The 23,275-nt window shown below is 38.9% G+C and overlaps 1 protein-coding gene and 1 long non-coding RNA gene across 6 annotated transcripts in view; one reads left to right on the plus strand and one right to left on the minus strand.

Annotated features, from left to right (window-relative positions):
• LOC133660120 (protein phosphatase 1H-like) overlaps positions 1-22,641 on the plus strand; it is a 163,618-nt gene extending 140,977 nt beyond the window's left edge. For 2 of the 5 annotated variants that reach the window (XM_062063283.1, XM_062063281.1), the window contains 6 exons: positions 3,971-4,055; positions 4,152-4,270; positions 6,559-6,622; positions 18,094-18,201; positions 18,265-18,416; positions 21,534-22,641. In XM_062063283.1, coding sequence (XP_061919267.1) covers positions 3,971-4,055; positions 4,152-4,270; positions 6,559-6,622; positions 18,094-18,201; positions 18,265-18,416; positions 21,534-21,681 — 676 coding nt within the window. In that variant the 3' untranslated portion in view covers positions 21,682-22,641. Of the gene's footprint in view, positions 1-3,970; positions 4,056-4,151; positions 4,271-6,558; positions 6,623-18,093; positions 18,202-18,264; positions 18,417-21,245 lie in introns of all 5 variants that reach the window. The other 3 variants (XR_009827773.1, XM_062063282.1, XM_062063280.1) reach the window with 3 other exon arrangements.
• The window catches only part of LOC133660121 (uncharacterized), a 57,353-nt gene extending 34,078 nt beyond the window's left edge, over positions 1-23,275 (minus strand). Inside the window, exon 1 of the long non-coding RNA XR_009827774.1 lies at positions 23,043-23,275. This is a non-coding gene — a long non-coding RNA (uncharacterized LOC133660121). The remainder of the gene's footprint in view (positions 1-23,042) is intronic.

The following is a 23,275-nucleotide window of genomic DNA, read 5'->3' on the forward strand; positions in this document are numbered from 1 at the left end:
AGAGAACATCGACGATAAAGTTTGCAACTTTTGGTCGCCGATAAAAAAAAGCCTTGCCTGTACCGGAAGTAGCGTGACGTCGCAGGTTGAAAGGCTCCTCACATTTCCCCATTGTTTACACCAGCAGCGAGAGCGATTCGGACCGAGAAAGCGACGATTACCCCATTAATTTAAGCGAGGATGAAAGATTCGTGGATGAGGAACGTGAGAGTGAAGGACTAGAGTGCAGTGCAGGACGTATCTTTTTTCGCTCTGACCTTAACTTAGGTACAAGGGCTCATTGGATTCCACACTTTCTCCTTTTTCTATTGTGGATCACGGATTTGTATTTTAAACCACCTCGGATACTATATCCTCTTGAAAATGAGAGTCGAGAACGCGAAATGGACATTCACAGTGACTTTTATCTCCATGACAATACATCGGCGAAGCACTTTAGCTACGGAGCTAACGTGATAGCATCGGGCTTAACTGCAGATAGAAACAAAAGAAATAAACCCCTGACTGGAAGGATAGACAGAAAATCAACAATACTATTAAACCATGGACCTGTAACTACACGGTTAATGCTTTCCAGCCTGGCGAAGCTTAACAATGCTGTTGCTAACAACGCCATTGAAGCTAACTTAGCTACGGGACCTCGACAGAGCAATGCTAAAAACATTAGCTCTCCACCTACGCCAGCCAGCCCTCATCTGCTCATCAACACCCGTGCTCACCTGCGTTACAGCGATCGACGGAGCGACGAAGGACTTCACCCGATCATCGATGCGGTCGGCGGCTAGCGTCGGAAAGCACGTCTGCTATCCAAGTCAAAGTCTTCCTGGTTGTGTTGCTGCAGCCAGCCGCTAATACACCGATCCCACCTACAGCTTTCTTCTTTGCAGTCTTCATTGTTCATTAAACAAATTGCAAAAGATTCATCAACACAGATGTCCAGAATACGGTGGAATTTTGCGATGAAAACAGAGCTTTTTGTATTGGATACAATGGTGTCCGAATACTTCCGTTTCAACCATTGACATCACGCGCTTACGTCATCATACACAGACGTTTTCAACCGGAAGTTTTGCGGGAAATTTTAAATTGCACTTTATAAGTTAACCTGGCCGTATTGGCATGTGTTGCAATGTTAAGATTTCATCATTGATATATAAACTATCAGACTGCGTGGTCGGTAGTAGTGGGTTTCAGTAGGCCTTTAAAGTCATGGTAAGTTAGCATAATTGCATGATGGCGCAAAGTGTCAAAATCCTCGATTTTTAGGTTTAAACATATATAATTAGCTAAGCTGCAAGCAGAAAATGTTAGCGTGCTAACGGTAGCATGTAAACAAATTAAGATGATGCGAGATCATGCAAATTATCAAAATCCATATATTTTAGTTTTAATTGAATACAATTAGCTAATATACTACCATAAAATCTTAGCATGCTAGCGATGGTTTTTAGTTTTAAACGAATAAAATTAGCTAACATGCTAGCATAAAATTTTAGCATGCTTATGATAGCATGTCAATATAGGATACTTTTGCATACTTTTAACCCTTGTGTAATGTTCATATTGTTGTTACTCAGCCAGCGTTTGTGGGTCTGATGGACTCGTTGCATTTTGTGGCTTTTAATGCCTCACAATAAAACACTTTTATGTTAAAATACTGAACATATGTTTATTGGGATAAGGTAAACATCTGTTCTGAATTTTAACATAAAAGTGTTTGATTGTGAGGCATTAAAAGCCACAAAAGGCAACGGGTCCATCAGACCCACAAACGATGGCTGAGTAACAACAATATGAACGTTGCACGGAAAATTTCTCTGCCAGTTTCTGCATCCCACACAAGGTTGCAACATTGTTTGTCAACACTGTCTGCTCTCATTTTCTCGCACATTTGACCCTCTGATGTTCTGTGTACCTACACTCTGTCCTCCTCCTGTCTAGGCCTGCTGTGTGTGTGAGTGTGTGTGTGTGTGTGTGTGTGTGTGTGTGTGTGTGTGTGTGTGTGTGTGTGTGTGTGTGTGTGTGTGTGTGTGTGTGTGTGTGTGTGTGTGTGTGTGTGTGTGTGGGTGGGTGGGAGTGTGTTACACACAGAACATCAATTTCCACACTTCTATTAGCCCCGGGTACAGTGGACCCAGGACATCTTATATGTAATAGAAATGTGTAGGGGGGTGTATGGTGTGTGGTCATTAAATATGTATTCTGATATATGTTCTTCACAGAAAATGAGCCAAAGTGTGGGAGTCTCAGTTTGAAAAATTAATTCATTGTACCATTTTTCTTTTAATAAAAAATGAAAACGGGTCCCACAGACCCGAACACCACACAAGGGTTAAGATGGCGCCAAATATCAAGCAATTCTTTTTAGTTTTAAACGAATAAAATTGGCTAATATGCCAGCATAAATGTTAGCATGCTAAACTTCGCATGATGACATAGAAGTTATCATACGTCCAAGATGGCGGCATGTATCAAAATTGAGGATTTTTAGGTTTGGACATGCAAAATATGTAAAAATGCTAACGTAAAATATTAGCCAGGTAATATAGGATAAGTTAGCATACTTCTAAGATGGTGTGAAAATGAAAAGCAATGATTTTTAGGTTTAAATGAATACAATTAACTAAAATGCTAGCGCAAACGTTAGCATGATACATTTTGCATGGTGACATAGAAGTTATCATAGGCCTAAGAGGAGCAGAGTATCAAAATTGATGATTTTTAGGTTTAAACATGCAAAAATGCTAGTGTAAAACATTAGCATGCTAATATAGGATAAGTTAGCATACTTGTAAGATGGTGTGAATATCAAAAGTCATGATTTTTAGGTTCAAACAAAAGAAATTAGCTAAAAAAAACAACTAGCATAAAACGTTATAATGGGAACAGTTAGCATACTTGCGAGATGGCAAAAAGTATCAAAACATTTTTAGGTTTAAATTATTCAAAATAGCTAAAATGTTAGCATGCTATAGTTAGCATGATAACATAAGATGGCGCCAAATATCAAGCAATGATTTTTAGTTCTAAACAAATACAAATAGCTAATATACTGGCATAAAATGTTAGCATGTCAATATAGGATAAGTTTGCATACTTCTAAGATGGCACCAAATATGAAAAGCCATTATTTTTAGGTTGAAACAAATACAATTACCGTATTTTTCGGAGTATAAGTCGCACCAGCCGAAAATGCATAACAAAGAAGGAAAAAAACATATATAAGTCGCACTGGAGTATAAGTCGCATTTTTTGGGGAAATTTATTTGATAAAACCCAACACGAAGAATAGACATTTGAAAGGCAATTAAAAATAAATAAAGAATAAATAAAGAACAACAGGCTGAATAAGTGTATGTTATATGACGCATAAATAACCAACTGAGAACGTGCCTGGTATGTTAACGTAACATATTATGGTAAGAGTCATTCAAATAACTATAACATATAAAACATGCTATACGTTTACCAAACAAACAATCTGTCACTCCTAATCGCTAAATCCCATGAAATCTTATACGTCTAGTCTCTTACCTGAATGAGCTAAATAATATTATTTGATATTTTACGGTAATGTGTTAAAAATTTCACACATAAGTCGCTCCTGAGTATAAGTCGCACCCCCGGCCAAACTATGAAAAAAACTGTGACTTATAGTCCGAAAAATACGGTAGTTAAAAAGCTAGCATAAAACGTTATAATGGGAACAGTTAGCATACTTGTGAGATGGCGAAAAGTATGAAAACATTTTTAGGTCTAAATGATTAAAATGAGCTAAAGTGTTAGCATGATAACATAGGAAAAGTTAGCATACTTAACATGCTTGGCAGCAGGCCCATAACACAGTAAAAGGTGTTTCACCCACGTAAAAGAGAGAAACCAGGTGGGTGTTTGCACCTTTAAATGTGTGCTCCATAAAAGCAAAGAAGCGTATTGCAGCCATGAAAAAACAACTTCCTGTCCCGCTCAGAGCCGTCATCATCCGGGGAGGGGAAGTCATCCCCATGTCCAGAGAGTTCACGCCCGAGTCAGAGAGACAGCGACTGCAGTTCCTGGTAGGAAGACCACGCCTCCTGTCCGTCACGTATTAGCAACCCCGCTGACCTTCCCCCCCCCTTGTTGTCTCCATGGCGATGTGTCCCGCCCAACAGGCCTTCATGCAGCCTCACCTGCTGGGGAACGAGTTCACGCACCTGGAGTTCCCGAGGAGAGTGCAGAAGAAGGACGTGGGGAAGAGGATGCTGTACCGCGACTTCACCATGTCGGGATGGTGAGTGAGCCACAAAATGTGGAGTTGTGAAGAGTCATGGTCATGTGACGGTCATGTGACGGGCCCGGTCATCTGAGGTTCAGTCCATACGTCCATACGTCTCCCTTCATCAATATAGGCACATAAAATATAAGTACATTCTTTTTATAATCACGCACTGGATGAAGTGATGGCTAAATGACACCTCAGTACATGTATGGCCCACTCACTACCTGTATTGACACTGCACTGCGTTATTGTTTCATAGTGCTCATCTGCTGGATTAAAAAACACACTATATTTTAAACAGTGCGCTAAAAAAAAAGGGATGGGTACCGAATTCAGTACTTTTATAGGCCCCCACCGATTTCCGTCCTCACTACCAGGTTCACGTAAAATCAAACGGTGCCATGTTTCCATACCTTTGTTGCACGTGACGTCACGTCCGGTTGCAGACGGTTCACGTGAACAATCAGTCCAGCGCACTCAGACAAACGTCTAGAGATGTAATATCGGAAATTATCGTTATCAGTTCGGAAATTATCAATATCAGTTCGGAAATTATCGGTATCGTTTTCAAAAAGTAAAATGTATGACTTTTTAAAACGCCGCTGTACGGAGTGGTACACGGACGTAGGGAGAAGTACAGAGCGCCAATAAACCTTAAAGGCACTGCCTTGGCGTGACGGCCCAATCACATAATATCTACGGCTTTTCACACACACAAGTGAATGCAACGCATACTTGGTCAACAGCCATACAGGTCACACTGAGGGTGGTGGTATAAACAACTTTAACACTGTTACAAATATGCGCCACACTGTGAACCCACACCAAACAAGAATGACAAACACATTTCGGGAGAACATCCGCACCGTAACACAACATAAACACAACAGAACAAATACCCAGAACCCCTTGCAGCACTAACTCTTCCGGGACGCTACAATATACACCCCCCGCTTCCCCCCCACCCCCCCACCCCTTCCCAAATTCAAAGCTGCTGTTTTGAGGCATGTTAAAAAAAAGTATGCACTTTGTGACTTCAATAATAAATTTGGCACTTTTTTCCATAACTTGAGTTGATTTATTTTGGAAAACCTTGTTACATTGTTTAATGCATCCAGCGGGGCACCACAACAAAATTAGGCATAATAATGTGTTAATTCCACGACTGTATACATCGGTATTGGTTGATATCGGAATCGGTAATTAACAGTTGGACAATATCGGAATATCGGATATCGGCAAAAAAGCCATTATCGGACATCTCTACAAACGTCCTCTAAGTAATGTTCAATTTTCAACACCAACAAAGCAAGTATGCTTGGTAGAAAACACTCAAACATAAAGTAAGGCTCCACTCTTCCAAAATACGCTAGCTCAATGCTAATTTACATTGGATTTGCCATAGACAGGGTACTATTAGCATTAGCGATTTTACATGGCGATTTCAACGCCTCCACATTAGTAATGAAAACTACAACTAAGATGAACGTTACAATCAAACAGCTGGCACAATTACAGTATAAACACTTTGTAGGGCGCAACATATCACATTCAGCTACTTCCTAGTTAGACAACATACCATAGATAGCCTGTACAGTACTGCCATCTAATGTCTTGGAAGTGCAACTGCATTGCAAATGAGACTCCAATGTAATGACAAAACAAGATATTATAAATCAGCCTTTTTTTGATGTTACATTAAAAAATAACATTTTAACATCAAACTCGACTTGTCCAGGGTGTACCCCGCCTTCTGCCCAAATGCAGCTGAGATAGGCTCCAGCAACCCCCGCGATCCCGTACGGGACAAGCGGTAGAAATGGATGGATGGATGGATGGATGGATGGATGGATGGATGGATGGATGGACATCAAACAATTAACACATGCAAAAGTACCGAAAATTCCCCAGGTACCAGGAATTGGTACTGTATCGGTTCAAATGTGAACGGTACCCATCACTACCAGGTAGTAAACAACTTCATGTTTTGTCGCTACAAACATAACGTTGCACAATTTTTATACCACAAACCAAGGGGGTGACTTTTAAGCGTCCAAATTCAAACGCTGAGGTTTGTGAAAGATGTCCTTCTTCAGGACAAAAGTTGCATGTTGTAAATGACTTGAGGTAAATAGAAGAAAGTGTGTGTTTATTGGAGGGCAAGTAAACAGGACTTCTTGTATACAACATTTTACATAATCCATGACTTGTGTGTTTGTTGATATTGGACTGATATTAATATTGGCTCAGGATACCTCTAAGAGATATCTGTTCAAAAAGTGTTGGGTCTGATTCCACAGGGCCTATAAAACCATCCAGGATGACGACCTGAAGTTCCCCCTCATTTACGGCGAAGGGATAAAGGTAAGCGGTCTATGGTCACTGTAACGTGTACATGGAATAGTACGTGTAATTTGTAATGTCTATGTGTAATATGTCATGTGTACGTGTAATATGTACATGAAATGCCTACGTGTAGTTTGTAATGTGTACACTTGTAAAGTGTACGTGTAATTTGTAATGTTTGTGTAACGTGTACGTGTAATTTGTCGAATGTACGTGTAATTTGTAATATGTTTGTGTACGTGTAATTTGTACATGTCATGTGTACGTGTAATTTGTAATGTCTACGTGTAATATGTCATGTGTACGTGTAATATGTACATGAAATGCCTACGTGTAGTTTGTAATGTGTACACTTGTAAAGTGTACGTGTAATTTGTAATGTTTGTGTAACGTGTACGTGTAATTTGTCGAATGTACATGTAATTTGTAATATGTTTGTGTACGTGTAATTTGTACATGTCATGTGTTCGTGTAATTTGTAATGTGAATGTGTAATGTTTGTGTCGTGTGTAAGTGTAATTTGTACATGTAATTTGTAATGTGTATGCGTAATATGTACGTGTAATTTGTAATGTGTGCGTGTAATTTGTAATTTGTATGCGTATTGTGTACGTGGAATTTGTAATGTGTACGTGGAATTTGTAATGTGTATGCGTAATATGTACGTGGAATTTGTACGTTTAATTTGTCATGTGTATGCGTAATGTGTACGTGTAATTTGTAATGTGTACGTGTAATTTGTAATGTGTATGTGTAATTAGTCATTTGTATGCGTAATGTGTACGTGTAATTTGTATGCGTAATGTGTACGTGTAATTTGTCATTTGTATGCGTAATGTTTACGTGTAATTTGTCATTTGTATGCGTAATGTGTACGTGTAATTTGTAATGTGTATACGTAATGTGTATGTGTAATTTGACATGTGTACGTGTAATTTGTAATGTGTACGTATAATTTGTAATGTGTATGCGTAATGTGTACGTGTAATTTGTCATGTGTATGCGTAATGTGTACGTGTAATTTGTCTTGTGTATGCGTAATGCGTATGTGTAATTTGTCATGTGTACGTGTAATTTGTCATGTGTATATGTAATGCGTACGTGTAATTTGTCATGTGTACGTGTAATTTGTCATGTGTATGCGTAATGCGTACGTGTAATTTGTCATGTGTACGTGTAATTTGTCATGTGTATATGTAATGCGTACGTGTAATTTGTCATGTGTACGTGTAATTTGTCATGTGTATGCGTAATGTGTACGTGTAATTTGTCATGTGTATGCGTAATGTGTACGTGTAATTTGTCATGTGTACGTGTAATTTGTTTTGTGTATGCGTAATGCGTACGTGTAATTTGTCATGTGTACGTGTAATTTGTCATGTGTATGCGTAATGCGTACGTGTAATTTGTCATGTGTACGTGTAATTTGTCATGTGTATGCGTAATGCGTACGTGTAATTTGTTATGTGTACGTGTAATTTGTCATGTGTATATGTAATACGTACGTGTAATTTGTCATGTGTACATGTAATTTGTCATGTGTATACGTAATGCGTACGTGTAATTTGTCATGTGTACGTGTAATTTGTCATTTGTATGCATAATGCGTACGTGTAATTGGTCATGTGTATGCGTAATGTGTACGTGTAATTTGTCATGTGTATGCGTAATGTGTACGTGTAATTTGTCATATGTACGTGTAATTTGTTTTGTGTATGCGTAATGCGTACGTGTAATTTGTCATGTGTACGTGTAATTTGTCATGTGTATATGTAATGCGTACGTGTAATTTGTCATGTGTACGTGTAATTTGTCATGTGTATGCGTAATGCGTACGTGTAATTTGTCATGTGTACGTGTAATTTGTCATGTGTATATGTAATGCGTACGTGTAATTTGTCATGTGTACGTGTAATTTGTAATGTGTATACGTAATGTGTATGTGTAATTTGTCATGTGTATGCGTAATGTGTACGTGTAATTTGTAATGTGTACGTGTAATTTGTAATGTGTACGTATAATTTGTAATGTGTATGCGTAATGTGTACGTGTAATTTGTCATGTGTATGCGTAATGTGTACGTGTAATTTGTCTTGTGTATGCGTAATGCGTATGTGTAATTTGTCATGTGTACGTGTAATTTGTCATGTGTATATGTAATGCGTACGTGTAATTTGTCATGTGTACGTGTAATTTGTCATGTGTATGCGTAATGCGTACGTGTAATTTGTCATGTGTACGTTTAATTTGTCATGTGTATATGTAATGCGTACGTGTAATTTGTCATGTGTACGTGTAATTTGTCATTTGTATGCGTAATGTGTACGTGTAATTTGTCATGTGTATGCGTAATGTGTACGTGTAATTTGTCATGTGTACGTGTAATTTGTTTTGTGTATGCGTAATGCGTACGTGTAATTTGTCATGTGTACGTGTAATTTGTCATGTGTATATGTAATGCGTATGTGTAATTTGTCACGTGTACGTGTAATTTGTCATGTGTATGCGTAATGCGTACGTGTAATTTGTCATGTGTACGTGTAATTTGTCATGTGTATATGTAATGCGTACGTGTAATTTGTCATGTGTACGTGTAATTTGTCATGTGTATATGTAATGCGTACGTGTAATTTGTCATGTGTACGTGTAATTTGTCATGTGTATGCGTAATGCGTACGTGTAATTTGTCATGTGTACGTGTAATATGTATGCTTAATGTGTACGTGTAGTAGGGTTGTGAATCTTTGAGCACCACACGATTCAATTCTTGGGGGTAACGATTTGATTCAGAATCAATTGCCGATTCAAAATCAACATTTTTTTACTAACAGTGGGTGCAACATTCCTCCATAAATTAAACAAACAGCTTTGAAACTGTGTTATATTACTTAGAAAAACTGGTTTTGTTTAATAAAATTCTACCCAAACATTTAATAAAGTCAAATACAAATAAGACAACAATAGAAGTATCGCGATTAGATCAAAATCTCATTTTTTTTGACAGGTCTAAGGTGTAAAGTGTAATATACTGTGCTGTCTAACAGAATGCTTGATGTACTTCAGTGACGACTACACTCTAACACCATGACAGGTAGCCTCATTCGGAAAATAATGTCAAGCAAACTAAAACATGCAGGTGATGTTTTTAACCCAACATTCTTAAATGCCACACAAGTGTCTTCATGGCAGTGCTGTCAAACTCAAATGAAAGTAAAAGTACTCAGACGTAAAGGAGGGAGAAAAGGAAGTTGTGAGAGCAATGCTGCCCTCCAGTGGCGATTAAGGCTACCAGTTAACGTACTTACTGTAGCCGCTTCCGTCGCCAGGTGTGTGGTCTACACAAACTATTAACGACTAATTAAGTGAGACAGTATGTACGAAAACGGGGCAAGAATTTGCCACCGCAAAAAATCATGTCAAAATGGAGACGTACGAAAACCAAGGTGCAACTTCTTTAAAACATTAAGTTTTCTCTCCACTTTCTCATGCACTCCAAATTATTTTTCTGTGAATGCTGTAAGGCTTGTAAATGTTAGCATGCTAACTTTCTTAACTATTTTTTTTACCTAATTGCGCAGCCGTACATCTTAAGAGTCATATAACTTGGCACGTGACACACGCTAACTGATAGCATGCTAACCTTTTTAGCAATTGTTGCCGCCGTACACCTCAGGCATATAACTTGGTACCATACTTGCCAACCTTGAGACTTCCGAATTCAGGAGATTGGGGGGGTTAAGGGGGGAGTATATTTATGGCTAGAATCCACTGAAATTCAAGTATTTCTTATATATATATATATATATATATATATATATATATATATATATATATATATATATATATATATATATATATATATATATATATATATATATATATATATATATATATATATATGTATACATACTGTATGTCAGAGGTGTGGACTCGAGTCACATGACTTGGACTCGAGTCAGACTCGAGTCATGAATTTGATGACTTTAGACTCGACTTGACAAAATGTAAAGAGACTTGCAACTCGACTTAGACTTTAACATCAATGACTTGTGACTTCACTTGGACTTGAGCCTTTTGACTTGACATGACTTGCTACTTTCCCCAAAACCCAAAGCTTAAAAAGTTATTTGGGAGCGCTCCATATCTTTCATTTTGCACGTGTCTGTCTATCAGCGTGTGTGCTGCGTGTCAGCGTGTGTGCTCTCAGTACAACAGCCAATCAAATTAGAGCTACGTTGTTTTCATCACACAGCATTCATCCAATCAAATTGCAGGACAACCAATGAACAAGAGTTGTCAAACAACGCGCCAGTGAGAAACAATTATGCCAAAGTTGGTTTCGTTCGGGTATAAAAACTACGACTTGGTCAACAAAAAACGAATTGCCGTATGCAAATCACGCTGTTCGAATATTACAGACGGAGACGCAACAACTTCCAACTTCGTTCGACATTTGAAGTTGCACAAAGAAGGGTAAGTTTTGAATGTAAGATAACGTTTATTGGCTAAGTAACGTGACTTTTATTTGCTGTGTAGTTAAATCAGTGAGGCTGCAAACTCACTGCTAACGTTATAACCATAGACATCTTATAAGTAGACGCAGCATCGAGCGCTACTGCCTACAGGCGCAGACGAGACGCGGGGCCGCCATCTTGGAGTGGTGATCCGCTCCACTCAGTGCAATTAATTTGGCAGGAGCAATGAACTGTCAGCGCATTTAATTCATCTTACCTCACTGAATACCACTGATTTTCACGCGCTTTTTTGTCATACGTGTAGCTATGATAACGGACACATGTTTTGGTGTGTTTTATTATTCATAGTTTGCTTAACAGTAATATAATATTCTTATATATTATTCAGGGACGGCGTGGCGAAGTTGGTAGAGTGGCCGTGTCAGCAATCGGAGTGTTGCTGGTTACTGGGGTTCAATCCCCACCTTCTACCATCCTAGTCACGTCCTTGGGCAAGACACTTCACCCTTGCTCCTGATGGCTGCTGGTTAGCTCCCGCCATCAGTGTGTGAATGGGTGAATGGGTGAATGTGGAAATACTGTCAAAGCGCTTTGAGTACCTTGAAGGTAGAAAAGCGCTATACAAGTATAACCCATTTATAATTTATTTATTTATACGCTATAAGTGACCAGACGTCCGAGATCAAAACTGGGAATATAATCCCAGAGAAGGGGGAAAAAACGGTCAGCTATTTTTAAATTGAAGAAACAATATGATCAGGTTATATATACATGCGTATATCCTACATAAACAATGTATGAATACATTAGATATCTATATATCTTATAGATTGTATCTATGTTGCTGCAGCAGCAGAGAGTTTATTCTGTCTGGACACTTTGTATTGATATTTTGTATTACATTCTTCCCTAAAATGATAATGTTGACAGTGATTTTTATATATGTATTTTTTATGTATGTCGCTTTGGATAAAAGCGTCTGCCAAATACTTAAACATAAATAAACACCTGAAAGTCTTTATATCAGCTAAAACCACCAATATGTTTCACTGGATTCAGAATAAAACCAAATTCTGTCTTACCCAACAATGTTAGTATTTGAATATTGTTACTTGAAGACTTATTCCTGGTTACAATTATACTGTTAAGAAAGTATTGTCTTATATTTTGCCTAAAATGAGAATGCATCATAATCAGTGGCGGCTGGTGAATTTTGTTGTAGGTGGGGCTGAAAGTTTGTAAACCAAACCCCTGTAAATAAATAAATGATAAATGGGTTATACTTGTATAGCGCTTTTCTACCTTCAAGGTACTCAAAGCGCTTTGACAGTATTTCCACATTCACCCATTCACACACACATTCACACACTGATGGCGGGAGCTGCCATGCAAGGCGCTAACCAGCAGCCATCAGGAGCAAGGGTGAAGTGTCTTGCCCAAGGACACAACGGACGTGACTAGGAAGGTAGAAGGTGGGGATTGAATCCCAGTAACCAGCAACACTCCGATTGCTGGCACAGCCACTCTACCAACTTCGCCACGCTGTCCCTGTAGGGGGGTCATCCTCCCCCAGAAGATTTATTTGTGATTTTCACATACAAATATTGAAGATCTTTGCTCCTTCTCAACTCTGTGGTAATATTATTTTCATAAAATACAACCAATAATATGTTAAAGGCCTACTGAAATGATTTTTTTTTATTTAAACGGGAATAGCATTGATTGATTGATTGATTGATTGAGACTTTTATTAGTAGGTTGCACAGTGAAGTACATATTCCGTACAATTGACCACTAAATGGTAACACCCGAATAAGTTTTTCAACTTGTTTAAGTCGGGGTCCACTTAAATTGATTCATGATACAGATATATACTATCATATATACTATCATCATAATACAGTCATCACACAAGATAATCACATTGAATTATTTACATTATTTACAATCAGGGGTGTGGAGGGGTGGGGGGAGGATATGGACATCAAGTAGTGGACATAGAGAGAGAGAGAGAGAGAGAGAGAGAGAGAGAGAGAGAGAGAGAGAGAGAGAGAGAGAGAGAGAGAGAGATCAGAAGGCATAAGAAAAAGAAAAAGTATCTGCATTTGATTGTTTACATTTGATTATTAGCAATCCGGGGAGGGTGTTAGTTTAGGGTTGTAGCTGCCTGGAGGTGAACTTTTATTGCGGTTTTGAAGGAGGATAGAGATGCCCTTTCTTTTATACCTGTTGGGAGCGCATTCCACATTGATGTGGCATAGAAAGAGAATGAGTTAAGACCTTTGTTAGTTCGGAATCTGGGTTTAACGTGGTTAGTGGAGCACCCCCTGGTGTTGTGGTTATGGCGGTCATTTACGTTAAGGAAGTAGTTTGACATGTACTTCGGTATCAGGGAGGTGTAGCGGATTTTATAGACTAGGCTCAGTGCAAGTTGTTTAACTCTGTCCTCCACCTTGAGCCAGCCCACTTTAGAGAAGTGGGTAGGAGTGAGGTGGGATCTGGGGTGGAGGTCTAGAAGTAACCTGACTAGATTGTTCTGAGATGTTTGGAGTTTAGATTTGAGGGTTTTGGAGGTGCTAGGGTACCAGGAGGTGCATGCGTAATCGAAAAAGGGTTGAACGAGAGTTCCCGCCAGAATCCTCAAGGTGCTTTTGTTGACAGCAGATCCATTCTATGTGTCATACTTGATCATTTTGCGATATTGCCATATTTTTGCTAAAAGGATTTAGTAGAGAAAATCGACGATAAAGTTCGCAACTTTTGCTCGCTGATAAAAAAAAGCCTTGCCTGTACCGGAAGTAGCGTGACGTCACAGGAGCTAGTATTCCTCACAATTCCCCATTGTTTACAATGGAGCGAGAGAGATTCGGACCGAGAAAGTGATGATTACCCCATTAATTTGAGCGAGGATGAAAGATTCGTAGATGAGGAACGTTACAGTGAACGACTTGAGAGGCAGTGATGGACGTATCTTTTTTCGCTCTGACCGTAACTTAGGTACAAGCTGGCTCATTGGATTCCACACTCTCCTTTTTTTATTGTGGATCACGGATTTGTATTTTAAACCACCTCGGATACTATATCCTCTTGAAAATGAGAGTCGAGAACGCGAAATGGACATTCAGTGCCTTTTATCTCCACGACAATACATCGGCGAAATGCTTTAGCTACGAGCTAACGTGATAGCATCGTGCTTTAACTGCATATAGAAACAAAAAAATAAACCCCTGACTGGAAGGATAGATAGAAAATCAACAATACTATTAAAACGTGGACATGTAAATACACGGTTAATGCTTTCCAGGCTGGCGAAGGTTAACAATGCTGTGCTAACGACGCCAATGAAGCTAACTTAGCAACGGGACCTCACAGAGCTATGCTAAAAACATTATCTCTCCACCTACGCCAGCCAGCCCTCATCTACTCATCAACACCCGTGCTCACCTGCGTTCCAGCAATCGGCAGAAGGACGAAGGAATTCACCCGATGCGTTTGGCGGCCCGGAGACGTAGGAAGTCAAGGTGAGGTCGGCGGCTAGCGCGGCTAGCGCTCCAACAAAGTCCTCCTGGTTGTGTTGCTGTAGTCTGCTGCTAATACACCGATCCCACCTACAACTGTCTTCTTTGCAGCCTTCATTGTTCATTAAACAAATTGCAAAAGATGTCCAGAATACTGTGGAATTATGAAATGAAAACAGAGCTTTTTGTATAGGATTCTACGGGTACCATAACTTCCGTTACTCTGACTTCGTCACGTGCATACGTCATCATACCGCGACGTTTCAGCCGAATATTTCCCGGGAAGTTTTAAATGTCACTTTATAAGTTAACCCGGCCGTATTGGCATGTGTTGCAATGTTAAGATTTCATCATTGATGTATAAATTATCAGACTGCGTAGTCGGTAGTAGTGGGTTTCAGTAGGCCTTTAATGTTAAATCTTACTTGTGAAAAGTAATCCCCCGATTCCTATTTTCAACAGTCCGCTCATTTGAGTAGGAAAACGCTGAACACCAGCCCGGCATCTTTGTTTTCTACCTGTCAACTGTCAGTTTAGGCTGTTCGCCGGCTCCTCATCACCACTTCAAGATGGCGGCCAAATTGCCAATGATGCGTCTAGTTATAAGATGTCTATGGTTATAACGTCATTGCCAACACGGCAATATGTTGCGTCCACTGCAGTTCACTACCTTATTCATACTTTTTCTGAAGTGATTTTTTTAAGCAGGGTTGCATGAGGTACCTACACATAACGTTACGTTAGTCAATGTATCACACACAGTAACGTAACGTTAGACGGCGGTCAGCAGCACCGCATATTTTAGCCACCAACAAAAAGACAAACATAGTAAAATAAAGGTCAGTTAAAATGTATACTATATTAAAAATATGTGTACATATTGCATAGGGCCCTGACATCTAAAAAGTACAACTCTGTTCATTGTTTTGTTCATGTATTTGTTATGTTTTTCATGTGTACACACACATAAACACACATACAGTATGAGATGAGATCAATGAGATAAGGTAAGAACAGGATATAAACTGCTGTGGAACTAGTTACAATGCAATATGCCATGGAAATACAATGTTAACACTTTTGTACAAATAAGTACAGTTGCACTTGTTTTTTCAAATGTGTTTATTCTGTAAAGGAATGAGTTAAATGTTTAAAATAACTGGTTAATAGTGCTATTATGAAGTGCAATGTCAGCACTATTTTTTTCCCTGCAATTTCAAATGCACTTGTTTTAATAAATAAATACAGCGTTTTAAAAGCATACACAGTCTGTGCAAATATATTAGTCTGTGGTTAAAAGGACTTGAAAGGACTCGAAACTCAAAATGCAGGACTTGGGACTTGACTTGAGACTTTCCAGTCTTGACTTTGGACTTGACTCGGGACTTGCCTGTCTTGACTCGGGACTTGACTCGAGACTTGAGGGCAAAGACTTGAGACTTACTTGTGACTTGCAAAGCAATGACTTGGTCCCACCTCTGCTGTATGTATACATATATATATATATATATATATATATATATATATATATATATATATATATATATATATATATATATATATATATATATATATATATATATATATATATATATATATATATATATATATATATATATATATATAAATGACTTTCAGTGAATTCTAGCTATATATATATTTATTAAATGTTATATATATATATATATATATATATATATATATATATATATATATATATATATATATATATATATATATATATATATATATATATATATATATATATATATATAAAATAATTACTTGAATTTCAGTGTTCATTTATTTACACATATACACACACATAAAAGTCTGATCTCCAAAATGTGCAGGCAGCATACCCCTTCCCCTTCGAGCTGTACTGGATGAACTGAAATTATTTTTTCCAATCATTTTGGAACTTGCAAGCGTATTTCTTCTTCTTACTCGTCGTCGCCATGTCTCTTCTTCGGTCTTCTGCTTCGTCTGTTGTTTTTGGACATTACTACTTGCCGTTGTTTTGAAGCAATGCATGATAGGAATCCGGATGTTATGTGTCAGTGTATTAACGTGCCGGCTGGAATAAACACACGCTGAGCAATAGCTCCGTGCCTGCCTACTTTATGGGTTATAGATAAACCTATGGATAACGGACACATATATAATAGTCTCCTTTTCAGGTTAGAGACAACGCTAAAGGCAGTGCCTTTAAGGCACGCCCCCAATATTGTTGTCTGGCTGAAATTCGGGAGAATGGTTGCCCCAGGAGATTTTCGGGTTTGGCACTGAAATTCGGGAGTCTCCCGGGAAAATCGGGAGGGTTGGCAACTATGCTTGGTACATAACACACGCTAATTGTTAGCATGCTAACTTCAATTTTGCCGCCATACACCTTAAAATCATATAACTTGGTACATAACACATGCTAACTGTTAGCATGCTAACTTAAATTTGCGGCCGTACACCTTAAAATCATATATCTTGGTTTATAACACATGCTAACTGTTAGCATGCTAACTTCAATGTTGCCGCCGCACACCTCAGGGTCATAACTTGGTACATAACACATGATAACTGTTAGCATGCTAACTTCAAACCGCCGTACATCTTAGTCATAAAACTTGGTGCATCATACATGCTAACTTTTTTAGCCATTTTTTCCACCATACACCTCATATAAACTTGTATGTGACATGTCATGTGATAACTTTTTTAGCCACTTTTTCTGCCTTACACCTCAGTCATAAAACTTGGTACGTGACATATGCTAACTGTCAGCATGCTAAATTTTTTAGCTAATTTTGCAGCCGTACATCTTAAGACTCATAACTTGGTACTTGACACATGCTAACCACTAGCATTTCTGTTTAGGTTCCGCATATACAGCATTCACATCCATCTAATTACCGTATTTTTCGGACTATAAGTCGCAGTTTTTTTCATAGTTTGGCCGGGGGTGCGACTTATACTCAGGAGCGACTTATGTGTGAAATTGTTAACACATTACCGTAAAATATTAAATATTATTATTTAGCTCATTCACGTAAGAGACTAGACGTATAAGATTTCATGGGCTTTAGCGATTAGGAGTGACAGATTGTTTGGTAAACGTATAGCATGTTCTATATGTTATAGTTATTTGAATGACTCTTACCATAATATGTTACGTTAACATACCAGGCACGTTCTCAGTTGGTTATTTATGCGTCATATAACGTACACTTATTCAGCCTGTTGTTCACTATTCTTTATTTTAAATTGCCTTTCAAATGTCTATTCTTGGTGTTGGGTTTTATCAAATACATTTCCCCAAAAAATGCGACTTATACTCCAGTGCGACTTATATATGTTTTTTTTCCTTCTTTGTTATGCATTTTCGGCCGGAGCGACTTATACTCCGAAAAATACGGTATAATTAATATTTTTATTATATGGTTTGTATTTCTGAGACCTATTATTCCAGAAAGTGTATCTTGACGTTAAATTCTCACTTCAGGCCCGCGTGCTAGCGACCATCGCGGTCACCAGAGGTCTTGGCGACCACAGCCTCAGAGTCTACGACTCCGACATCTTCATCAAGCCTTTCCTCTCCTGCTGTCCAGAGGTAAACAACAACAACGCCATCACAAGTCGAACCGTTTGCTTCATCAGACGCACCCCCCTTCAGGTCCAAGTGTACCCGCTGACGCAGTACCAACACGGCGCGGACGACGTCCTGGTTCTAGGGACCGACGGTCTGTGGGACGTCCTCTCCAACCAGGAAGTGGCCGAGTCCGTCACCTGCTTCCTGGCCAACTGCGACCCCGACGATCCGTACAGGCGAGTGTCAATTCAAGAGGTTTATTTGGCGGAAAAGATGGGAAGAGGGAGAAAGAAAAAAAAATTCCCAAAGAATGCTCCTGTAAGGAGCGCAGTGTGACCTCAGCAAACATAAGCACACATAACAACGTGCAAACTCCAGACTTGCAACGGGGTGTTGTTACAGCGCAGGCTAGGACAATTAGGTGCGGTTCATTAGATTTGTCTAGTCTAATTGTCCATTTATGTTCCTCAAATTGATCATAATTTCGCCTTACAGAGAGGAAAGCTTCTCCGAGATGTTATCCAGTTTGTGATTTAGTTCTGAAATCGCCACTGTATGAGTGCCAACAGCAGGGGTGTCAAACATATCAGGACCGCGAACAGGTTTGAAGCTGAATTAGCTAAATATGAAAATAAGCTGCAATGTTTTTATGAAATAAACTGCAGTTCTAAATGTGTCCACTGGATGTCACAATAGCAATTCAAGTGTAACCCACTTCACGCATGACTAGGGATGTTTTTTAAGAAATTATCGATTTCGATGCCATCATCGAATCCTCTTATCGAACCGATTACTTATCGATTGTCTTATCGAATCCAGATACGTTGTTGTATATGGGAAAAAAACACAATACTTGGTTTAACAAAAGCTCACTTTTATTTTTTAAGAAAAAAATAAGATAAAATAAATATTGTTACCCAAAACAAAAATTTAATAAATAAATAAATATTGACTGTTAGTGCCTCTTTAAGTGGGCCACCTAAGAAAAATACATGCAGGGAAAATCCTGCATTCATTTGTATTGTACAGCACTTTACATTTGAAACAAATCTCAGAGTAATGGTCTTGTTTACTTTTTGCTCCATTACATGTCAGCAAAATACAATTATTAACCTACTTGTATTCGTCTGTGTTCACCAAGTTGAAGGGGAGGAGATTTTTCACCATCATTCTCGTTAGCTCGCGATTAATGTTGTTGAGTACCTTGAAGGTAGAAAAGCGCTATACAAGTATAACCCATTTATCATTTATTTATCATTTACTCTCCTCCTCACTCATCTTGCTGCTCTCTGCGTTATACCTCGCCATGGTAAATGGGTTAACGCTCTGCTACGGAGCAAACACTGCCCTGGTCACTCTGGCTGTCATGAATGTCATCATCTGAAATAGGATAACGTTAACATTATTTAATTCACATCTTGCAAGCACTAGTTTATTAGACAGACCTGCAAACTCTGGAGCGGTGTAGGCTACAAGATACAATTAACGTTATCATAACGTTAGTCTAGCTAACATTACTGCAGTCCTGGTTGACATAATAGGTAACATTATTTTAGCCTAAAGGCTACAAGTGAGCATATATGGAAATTAACCGGCAACAGTTAACGTTAGTTACTCACCGGCACTATCACTGGGACTGCAGGTTGAAGCAGAGGAAGAGGGGCGTGCTTCGTCATCTCTGTCGCTGCTTCTCCACGTGTCGAAGACACGACACGTTTCTCTAACCTTTAGGTTATGTACGGCCTGAACATGTTTCAACATGTTTGTTGTACTGCTCCTCTTACAGGAAAGCGAAGCCTGGCAATAATTGCAGATAGCCGTTTCCTCGTCGAATTTCATAGTAAAGTGAAGCCATGCCTTGGAGCGTTTTTTCCGGTCCATTGTTGTTGCTGCTTCTGTATCTGCCGCCGAATGACTGAGGTACGTCATTTCCTGTGACCTGTCACAGGGATTCGTTCCCAGAGATTTGAATAAAGAACCAAATATTTTTCTTTACTATAGTGGCATCGATAACGGGAACCGTTGTTCAAAAAGGGATTCGAATCCATGGAATCTGTTCTTTTCTTATCGAACAATCGGGAGAACCGGTTTCGAACATCATCCCTACACATGACACTGTTTAAAGATGACGTGTTAGCTGACTTTAAGCGCCCTCAAGATTGGCTGCTGCTATCAGCTGCTCCTGTTGTGGCTGGCAGCAGAGGGCGGCAGACTGATGCAGTATCGACGCACAGTACCTTCTTTCATTGTAAATTATCTACTTGACGAATAAAACTAAGATGCAAAGACTTAAGTCAACTTGACCATCATCTTTTTGTTAGAGTTCCATGCAGCGCTCACAATTGGTTAAATGCACGATGCGCACCCTGCACTCCATTGTAAAAATGTGTGTTTCTACATTATGCTTGAATCTAGCATGTTCACATTGGTTAAGTTTATAGTTATGTTACCTTAATTTTGGCTATGGTTTAATTTTGATGATTGTTTTGTTTATATTATAATTGTAATTTGGAATGGTGATGAATTCATGTGTTGTGGCAGTTGTGGATTTCACCAATGCAGCAGTTTGAGGAAACACTTGATTGCTTTTCCAAACACGTCTTTAATGGCAAACTGGCAACATTAGAATGCTAAACAGGAAGTGCTTGAAGTTGAATGGCTTTGTAAAAACACTGAGACAAAGTCTAAGTTCATTGTGTTTTTGAAACTGCACCAATTTTTTCCTCAGAATTTTCATCTAACTAGAAGTGTTTTGCCAAGAGGATTAATGTACATTTTCAGAATGTGCTTGTTCTATTTTTGGCCAAAGTAAAACAAAACAATTTAAAGTTGTCTTTATTTTTAAATTATTATGCCATGATTTTACCAGTCCGGCCCACATGGAAATAGATTTTCCTCGGTGTGGCCCTTGAGCTAAAAGGAGTTTGAAACCCCTGGTCTACGGCATGACAGGCAGCTTGTGGGTCCCTTGAGCAGCTACCATTGTCTTCCTATTTTGTCGAATCCAAGCAGCAGATGCTCGGTTGTAGTTGCGAACAGGTAGACAACTTCGATGTCCTCAACAGAAGGAATCGCCAGGCACACAACCCTCCACTTCTCCCATGCGTCTGTTGTGTATCCGGCAGCAAACATTTCGTCGGGGCAGAAAGGTTCCCCTGAGTCTGACTTTCTTGTCGGGAGACCAGTTGATCGATTCCATGTTTAGATTTGGAAAAACTAGGCAACAAGAAGGTTAAGACGAGACAAAGAAGCAAACACAGGTAAGCTAAGGGAGAGGAGAGGGAAGCGTCCGCCTTGGTTGGGAGCCAGATAGTTCTTGCTGCTGTCGTTCTGACCGTCTTCCGTCCCGTCAGGTACACGATGGCCGCCCAGGAGTTGGTCATGAGAGCTCGTGGCGTGCTCAGGGATCAAGGCTGGAGGATCTCCAGCGACAGGGTGGGCTCCGGAGACGACATTTCAGTCTACGTTATCCCGCTCATGCACGGAAACATGCTCGACTAAGACACAAACTTGACCCTAAACGTCCTCATCCCTTCTTGTTCCATCGAAAAATAATCGGAATTGACAATTGGACCTTTCTAACCAACGTAAAACTGCTGTGTCGGGTATTTCTCTACTAATACACCCTTAAAATACACTACTGGTTGTGTAGTTGCACACAGGTGTCGCTGAGTGGGAAGACCAAGCAGTCATGTGATGCCAGCAGCTTGTATCTACCAGAAATTCTGTGTCAATTGTTTGGATACATTTTGGAGTACAAAGTGGAGAAATATTTGAGAGTAACAACCATACTTTCTTGACAATCTTACATTCTTGCCATAATCTCCCAGCAGGTGTTTCTTATTGAAACTGTAGGAAGCCATATTGTACCTCTAAGGACTATATTTAGTACTAATACTTGTAGCAATGTGAATACATTAAGGTTTTATTTAATATTTGTATTGTTTACATGAATATTGTAAACCAAAATGGATGGCACTTACTGTTAAAAAAAAATCTCATTAATTGAAAGAAGACCCGACTATCTTTCTGTTCTGTATACTCTACATCTGTAATTACACTGTTTGGCCACTGTGTCAAAGTGGAGCTGTTCTAAAACCTACTTTTGTACCTCATTGATTGAGACTTTTTATTCGTAGATTGCACAGTACAGTAGTCTGTACAATTGACCACTAACTGGTAAGACCCGAATAAGTTTTTCAACTTGTTTAAGTCGGGGTCCACGTTAATCAATTCATGTTTCTTTGTATTAAAATGAATGATTAAATAATAATAATGAGGGGACAACCGTCACATAATTTTGTTTCTTGTTTTATTCTGTAAGTATTTGCGTAAAATGTTTAATTTTATGTAAATGATGAAACTGTCAATTGTTTGTGAATGTTGAATTTTGTATGACGGAAACCTTTCCAACCATAATTAAACAAGTCTCTTTTGGGTGGACGTTTTACTCAAATTGTGCCTGATTAAACATACAATATATTTATTTACACAGTCACATCAAATATCTAGACCAGTGTTATTTGCCACTGTTTGCCCACACTCATGTACAAAACACACCTGGTCTGCCAGCCACTGCCGGCTGTAACCAAGCCAATACATCAATTTAAATAATTGTTTTTTAAACAAAAAAACGACACAGATATATAAACAATGTTAGCTAGCGGACTTTGGCTAAAATGAATTAAAGCTAATTAGATTGCTAGCTAACAAGTTTAAGAGTTGGAAATCACGTCCTTCAGATGTCTAATACGCCTCTGTTAGGGATGCTCCTACATACCAGGCGGACTCCTATGACAAGTAAGGTCCGCTTTTCAAAATATTTTTGTGTATTTGACGTGTTTAGGGTGAAATGTTCTTACGCTTTTGATGTCTTCGCTTGTTGCAGTGTCCGGAGCCATTTTCTTTTTTGGTTTCTTTCCCGCCTCGCTGACTCGTGCATGTCCGAGTCCCCCCGGAAAAACACGAACGATAACGTCACTGACATCATCGCTGTGCGGGATGAACTTGATTGTTGTGCACACATGAAAACAATGATGCTGTGTTCCAAACTTAAATTATTTACTGTATATATATATATATATATATATATATA

Source organism: Entelurus aequoreus, linkage group LG11 (assembly GCF_033978785.1).
Source record: "Entelurus aequoreus isolate RoL-2023_Sb linkage group LG11, RoL_Eaeq_v1.1, whole genome shotgun sequence".
NCBI classification, from domain to species: Eukaryota; Metazoa; Chordata; class Actinopteri; order Syngnathiformes; family Syngnathidae; genus Entelurus; species Entelurus aequoreus.